General features: G+C 46.3%; 1 protein-coding gene across 2 annotated transcripts in view; it reads right to left on the bottom strand.

Moving 5' to 3' along the window:
- Window positions 1-98: 98 nt before the first annotated feature.
- The window catches only part of NME7 (NME/NM23 family member 7), a 264705-nt gene continuing 242599 nt past the window's right edge, over window positions 99-22204 (bottom strand). For both annotated transcript variants that reach the window (XM_049633877.1, XM_049633878.1), the window contains exon 12: window positions 99-381. In XM_049633877.1, coding sequence (XP_049489834.1) covers window positions 349-381 — 33 coding nt within the window. In that variant the 3' untranslated portion in view covers window positions 99-348. The remainder of the gene's footprint in view (window positions 382-22204) is intronic.

Below are 22204 nucleotides of genomic sequence, written 5' to 3' on the forward strand. Positions count from 1 at the left end.
ACCATTTTCATGGTGGAAGAATTTTATATTTATGCAGTTGTACAATTTTATTTTTTTCTGCAAGAAAAAGTGTAATGTATGAAATAAACCAAAGTCACTTGTTTGAAAATAAATCTTTATTTTGGACTTTATAAAAAGCAATGCAGTACCCCATAGACCGGTGTTAAATGTTGTCTACAGTGCAAAATCCATGTTCTAACATCTATAATAATCGCCAGGAGTACAGTGTTGATCTTGTATTCAGTCAGGTTAAAACAATGGACAATAAAAGAATGAACACGTTCCTCCTGTGCCTGATTCGGTCTTGTCTGACTGCCCCAGCCTGTGACTTCTTAGCTTCCTCTGCTGCTAGTTATCCAAGATCCTGAAGAAGTACTGAACCTGAAAGACAAAGACACGCGAACGAATGCGTTAGCTCGCCCGGGAATTCTGCCTTCGCGTGGCCGGCCAGAGGCCAGAGCTGATGAGAGCGACAGGTTCATCGGAGGCCGAGACTCCAGCTCTTCGTTCAGAGCTGGACGCTCAGAGGTATCTTGCGGTGTTAACTTCGCCTAGTTTAGGAGACGTGAATTTTTGGTTCCTGCCGGTGTCTCCCTAGGTTCGTCTGTTTAAAAAAAGAAGGTCTGTGGTGCAGTTGAAAAACGGAGGTTGGGTTTGCGGTTCAGTAAATGAAGGTTCACGCCTCGCTTTCTGGTTCGTGGTTTGGCCTGTGTTCTCATTCGGCCATACTTAAAAATTCGCCTTGGCGTGAAAGGAGGCAAAAGGGAGCTTTCTGAAAAACAGCCTCCAGGTAGAACTGAGCCGGAGGCTCAGGATCCCTTAACCCGGCCCGGGCAATACGCACACTGAAATCAAACTGAAATCATGGCATCGTACTCCCGAGAACGGGAGCCTCTGGCCAAGCCCGGGCGGCCCTGAGAAACGCCTCTGGCGTGGAGCGGGGGTGCCCTTCGGTCCCGCTCCCGTCTCACGACAGACCCGGAGGCCCCGGCCCCTTACGTGACAGCAGGGGTGCTTCAGAAAGAGCGGTGACAGCTCACACGCCCCCCTTGCTGCCTTGCGGTCGCGGTTACCACCCTGCCGATCTGCTTGGTTAACCTTTAAGAATAATACCCGAGGCCTTGCTGGTTCTAGACCAGCCAACGGTTTCATGGCAACTTCATACCAGAGGAGCACGGATTCCTCTTAACAAAAACCGCAGAGGGCACCGTGGTAACCGGCACCACAGCTCGGCCACAGAGTTTTCAGGAGCCTCGTTCACAAGGGAGGCGATCCAGCAACGTCCGTAAACGGCGTGCCCGCGTAGAGCTGGTTTCGCGGAATGTCCCCCCCTCACGCTCCTAGAAGTAGAAGGGGTCGCTCCTAGAACAGGAGAGGGCTCATCTCGCTGGAACAACTCCTCTCCCAGGGAGCCCGTCGGTCGTAAACGAGACGTTTATAAACAGGAAGGGGGGTGGGGTGAGGTCTGGGGAAAGGAGTATACACACGGGGGACAGGGGTCTGCGTTTTTGAGGCTGTTCTAAGGTCACAACCTCAGACCCGATCCACTGCTCGCACACGTGCTATCCTGAGCCGCCGGGCGCGTGGTAGCGCGCGGGTGCCCTTGCGTGTGTGTGCGTGCGTGCCCGTGTGTGCGTGCGTGCCCGTGTGTGCGTGCGTGCCCGTGTGTGCGCACTCTGCCCGTCACTTCGGGATCCTGCCAGAGTCTTGCGTCCCCGTGCCCTCTCCAGACTGCACCAATCCCATCCCCACCCTGAACCTTAGGGTTCCATCCCCACTATGAGACTCTGGACCCGGGTTTGTATTCTTTGGCTCTGTAGATACCTGTTGACTGACTACTCGGTGCTAAGCACTCTTCTGACGGACGGGACCCGGGGGGAGGGGGGATAGATCCACGAGTGAACCAAACACACGAATCTGCCTTCTCTCCTCCGCAGGTAACGTTCTAGGATCAGATACTGCATGTTTTGGAATTGTTCCCTACATTGATCAATGGTCTCTTCTCAGATCATCTGTTTATTCCATCCCTTATTAGAGGGCACTTTTTGGGTACAGGGTTGGTGCCATCTACCTCTGTGGCGTTCTGACGACATCCTACAGAGGGGTTGTCACACAAGTCCGGTCAGCTACTTCATTCCTTGCACCGAATATAAAGCAATGAGGTTTTCAAAGGCAGCGTTTCTCAGAGGTAGGCCGAGTACCCCTTGGAACCTAGAGGGTTCGAACGACTACTGCACAGAGGAGACAGGATTCTCCCTTGAGCTTTTTTGTTTTCTTTCAACCCATCGTATCACATTCCCCGAAGGCAGGTTTTGGTCTGGTGCTATCATGTGTTCAGCCCAGGTTAATCTGCCTTGCCGTGAAAGGGGTACAAGGCCTTGGGCTCGGAACCAGCAGTCCCAAGCAATATTATCTAGCTAGAATTTAATAACTTTTGTTTTCATTGTATTTATTACTTTCACACAAGGACAAGTAAGACTAGTTTTCCATTTATGGCAGTAAAACAAATTTGTTCAAGTCAAACACTGAATGGATATAAAGAAAAATGTTAAAAAAAAAAAAAAAAAAAACACAACAAAACAAAAAACCTTCAGCTGGTGCTCAGACAGGGTAAAACTCCTAAAAGTGAAACACAGCCAGCAAGAATTTAGGAACATGTGGCCCAAAGTACAGCATTAACAGAAGCCAAGTTTTCCCGGTTCTGTACCTGTTTGGGCAAAATCGAATCTGAACTCTATTTTAGAACAATAGCATGCCCTGTCTGCCCAAGCTTCACTTACTGCCAGAGGGAACCGCTCCAACCCCAAATTAAAAACATTATCGGTAATCAGAGACGAAAAGCCAGTTATCGGAACCTTGCGGAGTCCAACGATTGCCCCAGTTCCTGGCTTCTTAAAGGATTAGTGCCACTTCTGTATCGGTGCGTGCCTGGCCCAGGGAGGAGAACTAGGTGAGGTTACTCTGAAACTTCAGGACTAAGGACCTCACGAATACAGAGGGAAACTACCCAAGGAGCATTCGAGAGCCGTTTGAATCAGGTCAAGCGATCTGGGTTTCAAATTCAACAGGGAGAACGCGCCTCTCCCTTTTCTAAGTTCGTAAAGAGGGAGCCAGCACGGACCCGACACGGCGCGTTATCCTCTATCCTGTGGGCCCTGCACCGGGAGGGCCGTCGAAAGAGAGTGAGCGAGCCCGCTACTCTCCCGATTCCTGCCTGCGATTAGCGTTCCTATCCTACCCAACGTGAAACGAAGAGGGTTGGGCCAAGGCAGATAGATACCTTGGCTCATGTTTTAATTTTGCGTGTTGCTCTCAAAAGACCGTCAGCATTCAGTCTGCTCGGAGAAATTAAGTATCTCGTTAAGAGGTGCTGACTCTTACGACGGAACCCGGCTATTTGATCAGCCACAAATGAACGCCACACCCTCCCTAAGAAAAGGCCCATCTTGCAATAAAACTGTGACCCAGTATCCCCAGCTGGATTCGCCACAAAGCCTTTAAGATACTGGATTTTCATAAAATCAGGACTTTTCCGGGCAGTTTGTCAAGGGCTGCCTTTTCCAGGGAAATGCGTACCTTCCTCTAGCGCGGGCCCTTTGCAGACCGGGAAGGGGGCCGGCACAGGGTGACTGGAAACCCAGTTACTCAGCCAGCTACAGTGCCTGGGAGTCACTGGGTCAGTCCTCCGGTTTAAGGGCTTCGGGATCCAGTATTTCCTTCCCGTGAAGGGCGGCCCTTCAGTGCCCATAGCTTCTTACGGCGATTTGCGGTTATTACAGGAAATAATAGGAGAGGCAGGGAGGAGTCCTGCAGAAATGGGGGGACGATCCATTCCTCTGATGAGGAGCCAGGGTTCTAAAGTGACCAGTGGGTGAGGATCAGGCCTTGGGGGCAGGTTCTGGTGATTCTGCACCGGGGCCTCTGGGCAGCAAGGGAACAACAGAAAGCTAACAGGCACTTCGGGGTCCTACCATAGAAAAGGGAACACGACACGAGAGGTCTGTGGCCACAGAGACACCTTTGACTAGAGCTGGCCTCTCTTCTCTTCTTTCATTCACAAAGTTCTCCGGAGCCACTTCCTCTGTGCCCAGCATTGACCGTGAACTCGGGGAGGGGAGTATCCACAGACAAGGTCCCTGTTCTGTACTTTTTGCCTTCACATTTCCAAATACCTTAAACGGCCTAAACGACTCTCTCATCTGCGCTTCATTTCCTTTCCCTCCTTCTGCCAATCGTCCACACAACTAACACAGCGAACACACCCACCTAGGATAAATAACCCAGTGACGCGTGAGTCCTGGACCTCAGAAACCTCGTATCCTGGAAGGAAGAAAACCCGGGTCGTCGAATCAAATTCCTACAGCGTGTGCAACAGCGCAAATGGAAATAATTAGCTGTCGGCGGGACACAAAACCTTTCATACGGGGGTTAACATTCGACTTGAGTTTGGATGTAGACGAGGAGAACGGCGAGCTGTAGCGGAATACGCAGCCGCCTGTGCTAACGGGCCATGCTGCTGAGCTGAGTAACCCCCCCCCCCCGCAACCTCCGCACAGACCCGGGTCCAGGGGCGCAGGGTCCCCCGGCTTCAGGGCGCTCGCGGAGTCAGCGGTACCGCGATTTCAACGCGCACCTGCAACTCTAAGCCTCTTGGCTCTTCGTCTCCCGCGGAGCAGAACCTGCATTTGCTCACGACTGTATCCACATTATGGAAAATTCTCCAACGGATAACTCTTAAGTCTTCTCTAGCTGCTTCAAGTGTAGACTCAGCAGGAGCTTCTAAGGAATTTCTCATTTCTGCCCTGACTACATACGGTGCGTAGCAAAAGCGGGTCTCAAAGCTAGTGACTTCCAGTCCTGTCCACCACGGGCGCCGTGCGACTACTGCTAACGCAGCGAGCATGGAATCTCTTTGCAGTGATTAACTCTGACTTTGTCGCGGAGTCTGCCCGGGCTCTTCCACGGACAGGTGACTCGGGCACTTTGGAGGTAGAGTGTGGCCACCTATTTTCCGGTGGTTCTTACAGCTTGGCTGGGCATTGAAGATGCCTGTGGAGTTACTTTCTTCCTTTTAAGCAAGAGTCTATATGTGTTCCAACCTATACAGAACTTCTCTCTCCCAGTGTCACGGAGTTCAGGCACCAAATCAGAATGCTTGTCCCTGTGCCGTTTTTCTAGACAGATTCTCACATAAAATCTAGGCAATCTGAATTTGATTGCGGTACAATTTTGCTGGTGTTCCAGTAATACAACAGTGATCTTTAAATACACCAGCCAGTTCGGCAGAAAAACGACTCTCCACTCACTTGGGCCCCTTCCTGCCAGGGATGGTGTGACGGGAGGGGCCACGAGCTGGGAGGGCCAGGCCTGGTTTACTGTTCCTTCCGCTCTCCCTCTTGAAATTCTTGTTTTGGGGCAAGGAGCCCTACATTCCATTCTCAGCCAGTTCTGTTTACAGCCACGGGCCTCTGGGTAGCGCACGGAGGGCTACTTTTGTGTGGTTTGCCTATAGGCTGGGTGCAAAAGGTGGTCGAAAGGGCTGCTTTGAAAACAAGTGGCCCACAGATCTTTGGTGCGAGCTGCTGGTTGGGGGGAGGCCGGGGCCGGAAGGCTTGCTGAAGCCTTGGGGCAGGGGTGAGGAGCAGAGGCCACAGGCCGGCCTCGCACACGCAAAACTCCAATCCCGCCTGAACCTGGGCTGGGCTCCCTCTCCCTCTCTGTCTTTCCTCTCCAAGCCACCACCTATTTTCCGCTCCCCAGTACAGCGCCGGGACGTAGGCCATGGTAAGGAAAGAGATAAGAGCTAAAGGAAGGCTGGGATTCTCCGGACGGAAGGGCTCAGAGGGACACATCCAGCCTTGACAGAAAGGAGATGGGCAATCGATCCTTGTCCCGCTATGGCTGCCACAGAGCCCAGGAGGTGCTTGGGCTATGGATGCACCCCGCAAATCTGTTTACTGGCTACAGGAAATAATGCTGAAAAATGACAATTTCACATTAAAATGCCCATGCATTTCGGTAATTCTGTACACGAGTGTGCTCCAGGCTCTCTTGTCAAGCCCTCTTGTTTTCTCACTGCCATCCACCAATGACAACGACCCCCCTTTTGAAGCTGGAAGGCAATTCTTCCTCAACCCAGAATCAGGTGGCACGGGCTTTTTACTGGAAATATATACCTTCTTTTCTAATATAATTAAAGACGCAGGAGTCCTTTCCAGAAGTTCACTCTAAAATTGTGTTACATGACTCATTATCTGGCCTCTTCTGCCTGGACGGTGGTTTTGGTTGTAGCTTAGTCCCTCCCCGGCCCTCAAAAACTCTAAAAATATGAATAGACGTTTGTCACTTACGTTTCCCTCTCCCTCCTACTCCCAATGATTAAAAAAGTCCACTCTGTGAGTTACCACAGCTCAGTGTGAGCCACGGATAGCTGTTCAATATTTCCATCACCTCTCCTTTACAAACGGACTCCTTGCTGCATGTGCTTTAACCGATTATCGTGTGCAATCCTCACAACTCATTTTACAAAATAGAAATTATTAGTCCCGGTTTCCAGTTGATGAGCCGGAGGCTTTTAGAGCTGACACTTTTTGTCCAAGGGCACAGAACTCTGTCTAGTGCCTCCGGCTCTGCCTGGGCTGGTTAAGCGCTCCCACGAGGGTGGAGCCTGCTTATTGGGGTCTGACTCGTGGCCTTGCCATTTCCTGGCTGGATGACCTTGAGGAAGTCACATTACTTCTCTATTTCCCAGATTCTGTATCTATAGTACAATGATCCCTAGTATATAGGGTTAAGGAAAGCATTTAAAACAGTACTGGCATGTAGTGAATAGTATGTAATAAATATCCTTACTGCTGGCCCTCCAATATGCTCACAATGCTGTGGTCCATCCCGCTGTATGTCGATGAAGCCATGGGTTTCTAAACAACTTCAGCAAACTCCGAGAACCAAAACCGCTAGGGCCATTCCTGCCCTCCAGAGGACAATCTCACAATTAATCAGGCCATGAATGACAGAGGCAGACAGAAGACGTTTGCAGAGACAGTAGAGACACACGAGGACCAAATGCAACATGTAATCCTTAACCGGGTCCCGACCAGAAGCATTTTCTTTTTTTTAATTTTGCTGCAAAAGACATTTATGGGTGAAACTGGTAAGATTTGAATGTCTGGACAGAGATAGCAGTACTATATTAATTTCCTGGTTTCTGATCGTTGTTCTGTGGTGACAGAAGATAAAACGCAGTGGTATGGGAATTCCATGGGAATTATATATGTACCTTACGGTCAAATACATAGAGAATGATATTAATACCCACACATGTGCACAAAGCGAGAGCACGAGCGAGCGAGAAGAGGGGACGACTGGTAAATCGTGACACAGTAAAACATTAACATTTGGGGAATGTGGGTAAAGGGTGAGGGTGCTGAATCTAGGCTTTGGACGAGCTGAGTTTCGTTCTAGCCACCATGTCCTCGTGCTCTTAGGCAACTATGTTAAACTCTCTGAGCCCATTTCGTCATCTAAAATGATGGACAATAAAATCTGCCTCATTGGGACGAATGGATCCATAAGTTTATAGGTGGATTTACAAGCATGCGGCCAGATGAGCAAATCACAGATTTACACGGAGCAGCAGGGGCCGGGCTCTTCTAGAAGTCAGAGAAAAGCTAAGGGCCCCCCCACCCCGGGGGTGCGGGTGGGGGTGGGGAGAGCAGCTCAGCTGGAATATCAGGGGAGAACACTCAGATGAACTTGGCACTTGACATTAGAAATTTTTTTTTTTAATTTTTTTTTTAACGTTTATTTATTTTTGAGACAGAGACAGAGCATGAGTGGGGGAGGGGTAGAGAGAGAGGGAGACACAGAATCTGAAGCAGGCTCCAGGCTCCGAGCTGTCAGCACAGAGCCCGATGCGGGGCTCGAACTCACCGACCGTGAGATCATGACCTGAGCTGAAGTCGGACGCTTAACCGACCAAGCCACCCAGGCGCCCCTGACATTAGAAATTTATTTCTGCCAATTCCCCACAGAAGAAAGGTTTTTGGACAGAGAACATATCCTATTCTTAATTTTTTTTTTTTTTTTTACATGAGAAAAGAAAATGTAAATACGACGAGGCATTCTTGAGATTAATCCTTTTCAATCTGCCTCTACACCAGAATCACCCTTTGGAGCTTTAAAAGATAAATACGTGCTTGGGCCCTACCCCAGGAGAACCTGATTCATCTGGTCTTGGGGAGGTCCGGAACATTCACATGTTCAAATGGCTCCACGGATACTTCTGATGTTCCCCAGACAGAGTTACTGAGAGTCGGCGCCCCAGAAATCAGGGCTGGAACCAAGCCCATCGGATGTTGTCGTAAGCGATCCGAAGGAAAGAATGCAACCTATCCGTTACCTCGGCTTTTGCTGGTATTCGAGGTACCCTGGGGGCCCCCCGACAGGAGCAGCCTGCCAAGGAGACGGGTAATTGGCCTCACACAATGAAATGGGGTGTGTGGGCAAAATGGAGGCAGTGAACTTGAACACGGTCGTCTGGGTGTTCACAGGAAAGAAATCAAGGCAGGCTCCCAGAGTGAGTTCTATAAACGACCCACAGTGACTCGGGAAGGGATGGCGGGATGTGTTCTGTTGTTTCACCTGCCTATGGGGCAGGTGCTGTCTAGGGTACCGTCACCACAGGCTGACCTCATAAAAGATACTGGAAATGAAACCCAAAGAATCGTGGTGCCCTTAAGCGACGACGACGACGACGACACGGGGTGTTTGTTTCCTGGGAAGTTCTTGTTCTCCATGTAGTATACATACATACACGCTATACTGCATACTTCATGCACACTGCAGTTAGAAAAGCTCCGAGACGAAAATGACGGAATTAGAAAATAGCGACTAAAATTACTTAGAAGATGGGAACTTGCTTTTATAAAGACATATAAGAAAAGTAAAAAAAAAAAACAAAACAAAACAAAAAAACAAAAACAAAAAAAACCCTCTCAGATCAGATACAAGCTGCCAGGATGTCTAATCAGAATTTATTAGACAACAAGGGGAGTAGGAGTGGACATTTTCGCTTAAATCTGGAAAGGAACGTTGAGAGCAAACGTTGAGGTAATTTAAGGTGTAAGGAAAAAGTGACTTCCTTATGTCCAAAGATTTGAAAGTTTGAAATGTCCAGGGATTATATTTTGAAAAAATCTTTGAAGGGCAAGCTGCAGATGTTCAAGAGATAGTCTTCACCTCTGAGAGTACATGTTATGAAAGGCAATTGCCATATTTTTCCATAGGCCATTCTTTTAAAAAAATTTTTTTTGTTAAATGTTTATTCATTTTTGAGAGAGACAGAGCATGAGCAGGGGAGGGGCAGAGAGAGAGGGAGACACAGAAACCGAAGCAGGCTCCGGGCTCCGAGCCGTCAGCACAGAGCCCGATGTGGGGCTCGAGCTCACAGACCATGAGATCACGACCTGAGCCGAAGTCGGACGCTTAACCGTCCGAGCCACCCAGCCATGTGTTCACCCATGGGCCATTCTCGACTGTTACCAGCAAAAAAAAGTTATCCTGGGCTCAATACATTTGTGTGAAATTTTAAGCTTCTTAGGATGTACTTGAAGAGTCTGGTGCACAGTTGCCGGTAAAGTGAGTCGGGACGATGGGCCGAGCCGAGGTGGCCAGTGGTCCTGGTGGGGAGACACGAGGAGGAGGAGGAGGAGGGGGTGGGGGGAGACGAGTCACCAGCAAATGCGGGGAAGACAGGGAGGCTCCCAGCCGTCCTGGGCTCCATCCACCGCCACTGTCGCGCAGCGTCCCCGAGTACCACTTGCCCCCCAGCGAAAACCTCAGTCGGCTCCCTATTTCCCACCGTATGACGCCAAGTCTAAGTGCTGGCTTGGCTTTCATAAAGCCCGACGACACAGCCACTAAGACCAGCAAGCTTTTTGTTCCAGTCGCTCTTCCTTTCCTGCCACTCAAAAGCAGAGAAAGGACTTCGCCACTGGAAATATCCTTTCTTTTACACCCACAGCTCCTGCAGGGCGAGGGATGCCCCTCTTCCCTCTTCCTACACTCCCCGCCTGGGCACATGCAGTAGAGGTCAGAAACGCTCGCGGGGTCAGTGCCGCAGGGTGTGTTTTCCAGGCTCTTCTTCACACCCTTATCACCCGCTCTTTATCCAAGCTGACGATAGGCTAAAAAGAGGCTTCTCACATAATCTCCATCATTGCCCCCGCCAGTCATGCTGGGGTTAACGGTAACAAAAGCTGACATTCATGAACAGAATGGAAAGGGCCCTGTTCCTACGCCGGCAAAAGGCTCGTTTGCAGTGAACAATTCAGGGCAGTAAAGAACTGGAGAGGATCTCAGGAGGGAAAGGAGTGAGTGGCTATATTCCTATTAAAAAAGGACAGTGAATAGGGCTTCCAGAAAGAGACAAGTACGACAGAGACATGCTTCAATGCTGTTTCTATCAAGACTTCATCTTAACTTATTTTTAAGCAAGAGTACCCCTGGCCCACAAATACTCGAGTTCTTTGAGTTTTGCAGATAGCTTAAAACAGTGAATTATCTAAAGCTTTATCAGTTTAAAGATTTCACTTAGAAGAGCTTGATTTTTAGTTTACAGCCTTATTCTGAATTTGCCTTAGCCCCGTTAAAAGTCTAGATAATTTAGGTTTCATATTCTCTTAAAGTACTCGGAACAGTAAGGTCAAAGGCTAAACCAGAGCTCAACCAATTAAAATAATGGCCTCTACTACCTGCAGACTCCTCTGGTGCGGTTTTAAAGATTAATGCAGACACATTCAAGAAGTATGGCTTCTGTCTTTGGAAACTTTCCAGGCGAGAAAGATGGCGTTGTTTCAAGATAATAACCATAATGACAGAAATAACGCCGCTGAAAATAATGTGGTAGAGATTGCCAGTGCGTACTTCATGCCCGTTCTCTTAAGAGAATTTTGATTTCGTTGGGAGAAGCCAAGTGCAAAGCCTTCGTGACCCATGGGTGGAGGGGAGGCCCGTGACTGATTTCAGACCAGTGTCACGTAAGCGAAAGTTGTCGGGTAGGGCTTTTCCAGGAAAGCTCCTTAAAAGCAGGCACACTCAGCTGGTAGTATCTTTTTGCCCCTTAGCCTTCAGTTCCTTCTGCCGGGGCCGAGCACACGAGGCCACGGCAGAGCGGCCACCTTGGACCTCAGAGGCAATCACGAGGGAAGGGCCAAGATGACCGCAGTGATCTCAGGCCTGAATTCTTGAGCTGCTGAACCAGAGCCTGTCATGGCCCTGCCTCTTCACTCCTTGTGAAAGGTAAGAAAACCTCTCCCGATAAGAGAACTTCTCCTTTGTGCTATTGCTGGCATTTCTGTTCCCAGCAGCCGAATTCTTAGCAGATACAAGGAACAGTAATGACCGCGACGATGACGGTTACCGACAGCGAGAGCGCTGTTCTAAACGCTTTGCAATCATTATCGCTTTTAACAGTCGCGATTCTCCCCGACCTACGATAGTTATCTTCTGCGGAGGATGGTTCTTGAACCGTTCTTGGGTTCTTGAACCGTTCTTGGGTTCTTGAACCTTCAGCCCAAGCTGAAGTCCGGGCCCCACAGCTAGCCAAGAAGCAGAGTCAGGGTTGGAGTCGCGCCAGCTCACTTTAACCACACGCGCTGTGCCTTCTGCCGCCCGCTAAGAAGCGAAGTCAGTCCACCAAGGGGCTCAGCTGAGGTTCTGGGCCCACGCGAGCTGTTTTCCGGTGCTCTTCTCCGTGACGCTAAACACACACTGCCAATTAAGCATCTCCAATAAAGATTCCTAAAACATACAAACCTAATGTTTATCAAACAAACAAGCAAAGAGTGAAGTCCGATCCAGTAATTGCGAAGAGAAAATCTTCCCTACGGGAAGATCCACCTGTCCCATTCCTGCCCCAGTCCTGGTACTTGGTCAGCCAAAGTATGGTAGCTGGACCTCACCCTCGGTCTGGAAGGGTCTGGCAGGAGACCTGTCTTTGCTGATTTACTCAATCCTTATCCTTTTAGATGAAATCATCACTGAGGGAGCTAATCAGCGGCAGCCTCATCGGTGTTTTCTGTGGCACAGACACCACACCCGCCCCCTGGGACCCCTGACTCCCTAACACGGGTGGAAACGATCTGCCTTCACTGGGACACACTTGGGTTGATTTTGAAAAAAAACAAAAACAAAAACAAAACAAATCACTCTGAAGCTGCCGATGAGTTTTCAGAGGCCTTTCCAAGGATGGAATGACCTTTCTGGTCAAAACTGCACTTTCAATCAATCGCAACAGTAAACTGGAGGGAAATTTCGAAATACTGGCTAGGATAGTTAGGTCCACTGCCAAATAACTGAACAGTTTGGAAAATCAGAATCCCAGAAATGAAGCCCTGAGAAAATTCCACGTCCTCCCCTCAGTGATATTACTTTCTCCTTGTTATGCGCTCTCCATTTCTTAAAGACGAAAACCAGGAGAAAACGCCGATGTTTGACACTTTCTGTCGCCGAGCTCCACCTTAGACGTGTAAAACCAGACGTGCGTGTGACAGATCCAACCAGAAGGAGGCGGCACCAGTTACCTACGGATTCTGGTCTCTGTCTCCCTCTAACCTCCTCTCTATCCTGCCACCGGCATTTTCTTCCATCGCTCCCGATTCAGAAAACAGGACGCAGGCCCTTCACAACCCGGTCTAAGTCAACTGTTCCGAGTTCTAGCAAAACGCCTCAGTCCACTGACACCTGGTCAGACTAACCAGCTACACTGAGCGGTCTGAGCTTCGTAGGTAAAAGATTCACCGAAGGACATAAAACACCAAAAAGAAAATCACTTCTTACACCAAAGGCAGAAAGATCAACTCTCTGTCGCTTGGGACTCTCTTTCTTTTGGAAAGCTTATCGCACAAAAGGGAAAATGCTTTGCTATTTTGGGCCGCTTCTTTCACTCTTGTAAATGACATCTGTAATGTCAACATTCAGCGAGAGCTATTCGGAACTTGGCACTTTTAATTCATGCGAAAATGCCAATTCCACTGAGTAAAGAAGATATTAAAGTTATATTCAACATCAAGTGCAAATATTTCATCAAAGTGGGTTCAGGATAAAAATGTTAATTATATGTAAAAATTAAATACCACCTTATGAATCACTTGTCTTGGCATCATGGAAAATTTTTCAGCCTTCTCCAACAAGAGTGTCAGATCTTGGGAACAGTAATTCATAAATGGCCTGATTCCACAATGAGTCAGAGTGACTAAAATACTCTGGATACATGTTTCACTTATTTATATTGTTGGGTCAAAACCACAGTTTATTTAATTAGCTGTGTTGGTAACATTTTTTGAAAGAGCTCCGTTTACCACTTTGTACCCTCTCAGTGTGCCCCCGTGTTGTTGGCACAAGAGACTGCGTAGACAGGATTAGTGGGGGTACCGTGGGTACCCTAAGTCTTCACAACCCACAAAAGGAAGCTCAATGAAATAGGCAGTCACCGTGATTCGATTAAAACGGAGCTTCTTCTCTTGAACAAACGGTCTGGGCACCAAGGCAAGACCTTCCTGAATCTTTGACCCTGGGAATTCTAAAATAACCTCTTTCAGTGAACGGGGACATTATATTGAAACCTGAAATTATGGGAGATGATGAGAATGGAGCTTTTTTTTTTTTTTTTTCTAATGCTTATTTATTTTCAAAGAGAGGGCAAGAAAGCGAGTGGGGGAGGGGCAGAGAGAGGGGGAGAGAGAGAACCCTAAGCAGGCTCTGGGCTGTCAGCATGGAGCCAGACGTGGGGTTCAAATCCACAAACCGTGAGATCATGACCTGAGCCGAAATCAAGAGTCAGATGTTTAATCAGCTGAGCCACCCAGGCGCCCCGAGAATGGAGCTTAATTAACAAAACCACGCCATAAAAATCTAGAGTTTTAACATAACCTCTTTTACTTCCTTTGAAAATTGGAGTCCTTCAGATTATAGAAACTTAATCTCTGGTTTAAACTTTAGCGCTAAATATGAGCCAAAGGCTTAAGGACCCTGAAGCTAAAATGAAATAAGCACTTTTGCAAATTAGCCTTGATGGTTGTTACATTCATAAAATATTGGAAGAAGAGCTAGTAATCCATGTCGTTTTATCCTTTTAACTCATCGATGTTTCTCTTATTTGTGGTTTTTTAAAATTTTTTTTTAACGTTTATTTATTTTTGAGACAGAGAGAGACAGAGCATGAACGGGGGAGGGTCAGAGAGAGGGAGACACAGAATCTGAAACAGGTTTCGACGCGGGGCTCGAACTCACGGACCGTGAGATCATGACCTGAGCCGAAGTCGGTCGCTTAACCGACTGAGCCACCCAGGCGCCCCTCTTATTTGTGGTTTAAAGTTAGCAGTGGAGGGGATCTTCTGAGGTCTTTAGTGACACCTGGGACTTTACCATGTTTCGACTTTGGAAATTGATACTCAAAATAATAAAAAATATTGATCTCTACCCGCACAGTTACTGCCTATGATTTTGGTCTAGGTATATCGATTTAAATGTGAAGCAACGTTTCTAAGTTGGGGCAAGGTGAATCTAATCTTTGAAAATGTGAGGGCAGAAAAAATGCCCTAGAGGCCTGCATGACAGTTCCTGCATGGCTAAAATATCATCTATGTAAATGAGGAAAACTAATAGGTATTCACCCGAGTGGAATGTAAACTTAGCCATAAAATCTCTGGCTGTGAGATGCTTATCATTTCATTAGCTATTGTTCCCAAAGGACTAGTGAAAATCCCTATATGTCACTTTGAAATGAAAAAAAAAAAAAAAAAAAAAACTTTGCTTTATTTCCTTTTTACTTCTAAATCTGCTGTTTATATCTTTCTTTCAAAAACCGTATCCTCATTTGGATGAGAGTGGGAAGGCACGGGCTAAAAATGAAAATTTCTTAACCTAAGGTTTCATTTAAAATATTGCTGGCCTGGCATTGCAATGTTAGTATCAACGCCCAGTGATATTTTACGGGATAGCCATTAAGTAATGAAACTTATTTCCATAATCTATCACTGGTTCCCTTTACTGGGCTATTAAATACCACTAGGGTTTTAGTGCTGAGATGTTTCAGGAACATATCATTCAGATGTGGTACACAGAGAAGTTTGGTTTATAAAGAAAACCTTTGGGGTGCCTGGGTGGCTCAGTCGGTTGAGCGTCCGACTTTGGCTCAGGTCACGATCTCGCGGTCCGTGAGTTCGAGCCCCGCGTCGGGCTCTGGGCTGACGGCTCAGAGCCTGGAGCCTGCTTCCGATTCTGTGTCTCCCTCTCTCTCTGCCCCTCCCCCGTTCATGCTTTGTCTCTCTCTGTCTCAAAAATAAACGTTAAAAAAAAAAGAAAGAAAGAAAACCTTTGTTTTCATTTCATTCCTAATCAGTAGATATGCTTCATTAGGCCCCGCTTGACTCACAGAATTCTTGGTGGTGCTTCTAAGATTAAATCACAACAAAGAATTATTGGCATAAAGGTGGTTCTGCTGAAAGCGGCCGCGTTCTAGAGGACCTGCCTCGCTACCAGGAAAATGCCATCCAAATCCATCTTGTGAATTGTGAATCCATCTTTTCTTGCGAAAAGTATATTCGTAATTTCTACTGCGCTTCTTACAGCTGTCGGCAGCCAGATGGCACTTTTTGTTATAACTGAGATACTGGATGAGGAACTCCTCATTCCTTCCACAGAGGTTCCACTGGCAACCACTGGTATTTTTTTTTTTTTTACTGTCTCCATGGCTTTTGCCTTTTCCAAAAGGCAAATATCTATGGAGAGATAATCCGCATCATATTTTGTGGATATCAACAATCTACAAGCTGGTTCTAAAGTGTATACGGAGAAGCCAGAAGGAGACGCAGAATAGCCAACATAATATCGAAGGAATAAGAACAAAGTTGGACGACTAATACTACCTGACTTCAAGGTCTACCACGAAGCTACACCAACCAAGACAGTATAAATGAAAAAATATATAAGCCGAGACATAGGCCTACATAAACACAGCCAAGTGTTCTTTGACAAGGAAGCAGAGGCAGCACAATGGAGCAAAGACAGTCTTTTCGACAAATAGTGCTGGAACTGAACATCCACATGCAAAGAAAATAAATAAATAATAAATAATAATCCAGACACAGATCTTACACCTCCCACAAAAATTAACTCAAAATGGAGCAGAGACCTAAATGCAAAACACAAAACTATAAAAACCCTAGAAGATAACCTAGAAGAAAACCTAGATCGACCTTGGGTATGGTGATGACTTTTTTTTTTTTTTTTTTAATGGTGACGACTTCTTAGATACAACACCAAAGATACGATCCATGAAAGAAACAACTGATAAACTGGAATTCATTAAAATCAACGTCTTTTGCTCTGCAATAACAGTGCCAGAAGCATGAGAAGGCAAGCCACAGACTGGGAGAAAATATTTGTAAAAGACACATGTGACGAAGGACTGTTGTCGAAAATATACAAAGAACTTTAAAACTCAGCGATAGCAATGCAATTAAGACATGGGCCAAAGACCTTAACAGACACCTCACCAAAGAACACATACAGATGTGCACGTCATACGTCATCAGGGAAATGCAAGTTAAACCAACAATTAGATGCTACTCCTCCCTGTGAGAAGGGTCAAAATCTAAGAACACGGACAACAGTCAATGCTGGTGAGACTGCAGAGCATCAGGAACTCTCATTCATGGCTGGTGGGAATGCAAAATGGTAGAGCCACTCGAGACGACAGCTGGACAGTCTCTTACAAAACTAAACACACTCTTACCACATGCTCCAGCAACCGCACTCCTTGGCATTCGCCCAAAGGACCTGAAAACTTATGTTCGTACCAAAGCCTGTACGTAGACATTTGTAGGGGTTTTGTTCATAACGGTCAAAACTTGGAAGAAACCAAGATGACCTTCAGTAGGTGAATGGGTAAGTAACCTGTGGCACATCCAGACAACGGAATATTATTCAGTACTAAAAAGAAATGATCAAGCCCTGAAAAGACATAAAGGAAACTTAAATACTTACTACTAAGTGAAAGAAGCCAATCTGAAAAGGCTACATACTGTATGATTCCAAACATATTATCATTCTGGAAAAGGCAAAACCATGGAGACAGTAAAAAAAAAATTTCAGCGGTTGCCAGGGGCTGGGGAGGAGGAGGGATGAATACACAGAGAACAGAAGATATTTAAGGCACTGAAACTACCCTGTATGATATCGTAATTGTGGCTACATGTCATTATATGTTTGTTCGACTCACAGAACGCACAGAACAAAGGTGAGCTCTAATGTAAACCAGGTTCCTGAATTGTAACAAATGTGCCACTCTGGTAGGGGATGTTGATAATGGGGAGGCTATGTACGTGTGGGGGCAGAGGGTAATAAAGAAATCAATCTACCTTCCACTCAATTTTTCTGTGAATCTAAAATTGCTCTAAAGAATGACGCCTATTAAACAACGGCACCAACAAAAAAAGTATAATGTTCATAACGCTAGATCATTAACTCATGATTTAGTACCATGTGATCCTTTAAATTATACACAATACTATTTTGCCTGTTGTCATTTTATATGTAATTGTTTCATTTTCTTAAAATGTTAGCTCCGTGAGATCAGAAACTGAATCTTACATAGTCTTTCCCCAGTGATATACGCAAAGCTTTTGGCAAAGAAATTTTAAGGTCCTTAAATAAAACGTGATGCAAAGAAATAATACAATGAAGGAAGTTTTCTGAATTTTAAATGTAGTTAAGTAGGTGTCCAAGAAATATTTTTTTGAATTAATACATCAGTGAATAACAACAGATGTTTCCAATCTTTTTTTTTTAATTTTACATTTATTTATTTTTGAGAGACAGAGTGAGACAAAGTAAGAGTGGGGGAGGGACAGAGAGAGAGGGAGACACAGAATCCTAAGCAGGCTCCAGGCTCTGAGCTGTCAGCACAGAGCCCGACGCGCTCGAACCTACAGATTGTGAGATCATGACCTGAGCTGATGTCAGGTGCTTAACCGACTGAGCCACCCAGGCACCCCTCAATTTTCTTGACCCTAACCATTTTAAATTTCAGTTTCTCGTACTGACTTTGAAGATAAGCATCCTTCCTATGAAATGTGATTGGTCGGAACACATTAAAAAGAGAATGAAATAAAGGTAGTTTAAGAGGAAAATTTATGCCACAAACTCGATGTAGCAGAAAAGCATATTACACTACCATTTGCCTGTCCTTCCAATGACAGGTCAAATGCCCCAACTAACTACTCCCCCAGGTATGTTCAGTCCATTGCAAAAGTGCTGGTCTATTCTTCTAAATTGCTTTGACTAGATTTTCCCTTCCTCAAGCAAAATCTGAGTACAATCTAAGAACCCCCAGGTAAGAAAGGGCATTTGGAAAACAGGTGTTGCTGAGTCAGAAAAACCCTAGGGAACTCTGTAAGTGACCTACTATTTTAAGGTTTTATTCTCACTCTAAAATGGTGACAGAAGAAAAAAAAAGCCACAGACAGTATGTTATGGGGTGTCTGGGTGCCAAAGGGATATCAGAACAGAAGGAAATGAATAGGGGAGAGATGAGAGGAGAAAAACGCATTTAATGGCATAGCACTGTTGAGATGATCACTCTTTTATTAGCCTTCAGAAAATAAAAATTTCCAAATGATCGGGATGTTTCCAGTTTGTTATAGGAGAGAAGACTCGGCCTGTGCCTAGACACCTTGTAAGATCAGCTAGCTGTCTATGTTTGAACTCTGCAAGGCGTTAATCATATCACATCCTATTACGTCAAGTCAGTTATCGTGTTAACTGAATCACCAATACATAGAAATTTGCTTCATTATTTATTACCATCTTGATGGGAAGAAAGAGGGATCTTATAAATAAGATCATAGATCTTTACAACATGGATGGAGATCTGTATTTGACTGAATCCTTAGTACGTACCCGAGGAATACAAGCAAATAGTAAATTATGTGTCATAACCTGTGTCAAATATATGTACACACATGAAATCTGTACTCTTGCTACTAATATACCAACAGCAGCAAAACCAATAACAGCGCTCATTTATTGGGCGTTTGCTGTATGCCACGCCCCGGGCGATACCCTGTGGCAGACACTTAAGATTGGGTCTCTCAAGTTCCGTTTCGTCCTACATCTATTCGGTAGCTGGAAAGCTACAAACTACATTTCCCATACTCCTTTGTGGCTAAGGCTCCTGTTACGAACTAGGCCCCGCTAATTTAGATGTGTTCACGAGAAATCAGAAGAGAGGGGGCAAGACCAAGGTCGTCTTCTTACTGCTGTGAACGCTGGCAGGCAAATCAGAGAGAGAAACGTGTGAGTGCCTGGGCTCAGCCTTCCCGTGTCTTGTCCTCAGGGTCATGGCTTAGAGGCGGGCGTGTCGGCAGCCGTGGCTGACCAGGAGAAGCTGCCTGACCCCCGGACCACAACCACGGCAATCTGGCATCAAGTCGGTGGCCTTGTGGCATCTCCCACCCCTCACTGATTTTCCCTGTCTTAAACCCCTTTCTTGAAACGCCTGGGGTGGTTTTCTGTTTTCTATACGGAACTCTGATGATACGGTCCTTTATATATATTGTCTCATCTAATACATACTGTGAAACGTCATTATTCCTCTTCCACAAGCAGGGAAATTGAGTCTGAAAAGAAGGTAATTTTTCTCCTAAGTCACAAAATTCGCAGATGGAGAAGTTGGGGATTCCAACTCTGATCACCGGATTCCAAAGCCCGTGCTGGGAGCTGCTGCATTTCCTACGGGCCTGCCTCGTACTTAACATTTTAATTAAGGCTAAGGGAAGCCCATCTGGCATGGTAAGGTTCAAATTCAACTTCGAACTTTGGTCTACCTTTGAACTCAAGTTCAAATCAAGTAAAACTTCTTGAAAGCTCAGCCAATTTCTCTTTCCACTCATCACTTCTGCGGGCTTACGGACTTTGGACTGACTTAGAAACAGAAATGCTGGTCTTGCAATATCTTCAGCTTAGTCAGAATGAAATGGGAAGTCTTGTTCTCCTGGGAAGGCGCTTCTCAGAAGTCTTCAAGCTTCCGGTTTTGGTAAAAAGATGTTTCATGCCTTAGAGCAGTACATTTCAATACATTTTCACTGGTCATTGAAAAAGGATAAAATGCACTTTTGGTCGTCAGGGAAAGGGAAAGGGAAGGAAAAGGAACACGTGCGAACTTGGTAATTCTAAAAACCACCGATCTGCTCACCGCGGAGATACAGAGAGTGTGGCATATCAGAAAACCCCAGCACTACTGGCTGGGAGACCAGTGATGTGTAGACTGAGCCATGCAACCTTAGGGGAGCCGCCTTCCTCACCGGGAGAAACAAGGCACTTAGATGTGAAGCTGATTTCTTCAAAACCCGGAACCATGAAACATTCGCGCAGAAAAGGGGTGCATGCGGACCGTCTCCACTGTCGTCACCTCCTGGCACACACAGAGATGCCAGCTCTTGCGTGGGGCGCCGGGGCCACACAGGGAGCAGTCAAGACCGCAGGAGCTGCCTGGGGTCTCCGCAGATCAATTTCCCGGCAACTTTGCGTAAACGCTGCGCTCAGAGAATCGCCAGCTCACCAGTTGGCACCCGGGGAAACCAAAGCAGGTTTGTAACAACCCACAAACTAAAGTACGTGCGACGGATGTATTTTCAGGAGGAAAACTCTTTCCCAATTTGTACTCTTCAGTCCACTTTTTCACACAGTAACCAGGGAGATCCCTTAAAAAGTACAGACCTGATCACGTCAGTGCCTGAGCCCCCTATCAAGGGCCTCTTGTCATTCTTAGAATAAAGATCCACATTCTGAAAATAGCCCTCTAGGCCTAGCGTGGCCCAACCTCCGTTTCTCCAGGGTCATCTCATGCTGTTCTCGCCACTGCACTTTATGTCCTTTCTTTCCTTCCCTAAAACACACAGAGCACTTTCTGCATCAGGGATTGGAAGCCCGGGGTCTCTTTTACCTTCTTTTCCAGCTGACACTTCACAGATTTCTTCAGGTCTCAGCTCACACGTTAATTGCCTAAGAAAACCTTCCCTAGGGGCGCCTGGGTGGCTCAGTTGGTTGAGCGTCCAACTTCGGCTCAGGTCACGATCTCCCGGTCTGTGAGTTCGAGCCCCGCGTCGGGCTCTGTGCTGACAGCTCGGAGCCTGGAGCCTGCTTCGGATTCTGTGTCTTCCTCTCGCTCTGACCCTACCCCGTTCATGCTCTGTCTCTGTCTCAAAAATAAATAAACGCTTAAAAAACAACAACAAAAAAAACCCTTCCCTAATCCCCCTCTACATCAGGTTTTCCTTGTTACTACAGCTCATCCTTTTATTCCCTAGAAGTGATGAGTTTGAACGTGCTCATTCCTTTTTGTGATGATCTGATTAATGTCTGTTTTCCTCATTAGACTCCAAGCTCTGAACAGGGACAGTATCTCTTTGGGTTATCGCTGTCTCCGCAGACTTTACCATAGTGGCACAGGCCATTTATGAATGACTGGTACCAAGATCTGATACTCTTGTTGGAGAAGGCTGGACAACTTTCCATGAGACAGGACAAATGATTCAAAAAGATTTGCGATCAGTTAAACATTTGTTCAAGAAATGAATTTATGGTTTTGTTTTGGCTACATACAGCAATTTTCCCAGCAACTATAACCTTTGAACTCACATAGTTCTGTACATCAAATTTCTTACGATGTGAAATATGAATCTGGTAATGCTTTAATTCCCCTAATTAATGAACGGTATGGTCGTGCACTTAGAATCTTCCAGTGCAAATATTCTCTACGCCTTTTGGATCATGGAACATTGTGAGATCCAATACAATCTTTGGATACTGTTTCCAAGAAAATGAATACATTCACATTTTACAAACAATCTCAGGCAATCAGTCCATGGACTAACTCTACGAATAAATTTCAAGCCCCTGAATATGGCAGAAGACCATCAACTGGCTTGATCCTTAGCTCCTTCTCTAAGTTCATCTGCCGTTCTCTTTTAAGCTCTAACAGAGGAAGCCCCGTGTGGTTTCCCAGCACACATACCATTTCCTCTTTGTGAAATGTCACATCTATCCTCTGATACTTAGACCTGAGCTCGCATCTTCCAGGAGGCTCACCTCACTCTGGTCCTGGGAAACGAACGGGTACCTTGTGGGGCCTCCCATGACA

Source organism: Panthera uncia, chromosome F1 (genome assembly GCF_023721935.1).
Source record: "Panthera uncia isolate 11264 chromosome F1, Puncia_PCG_1.0, whole genome shotgun sequence".
In the NCBI taxonomy this organism is placed as follows: domain Eukaryota; kingdom Metazoa; phylum Chordata; class Mammalia; order Carnivora; family Felidae; genus Panthera; species Panthera uncia.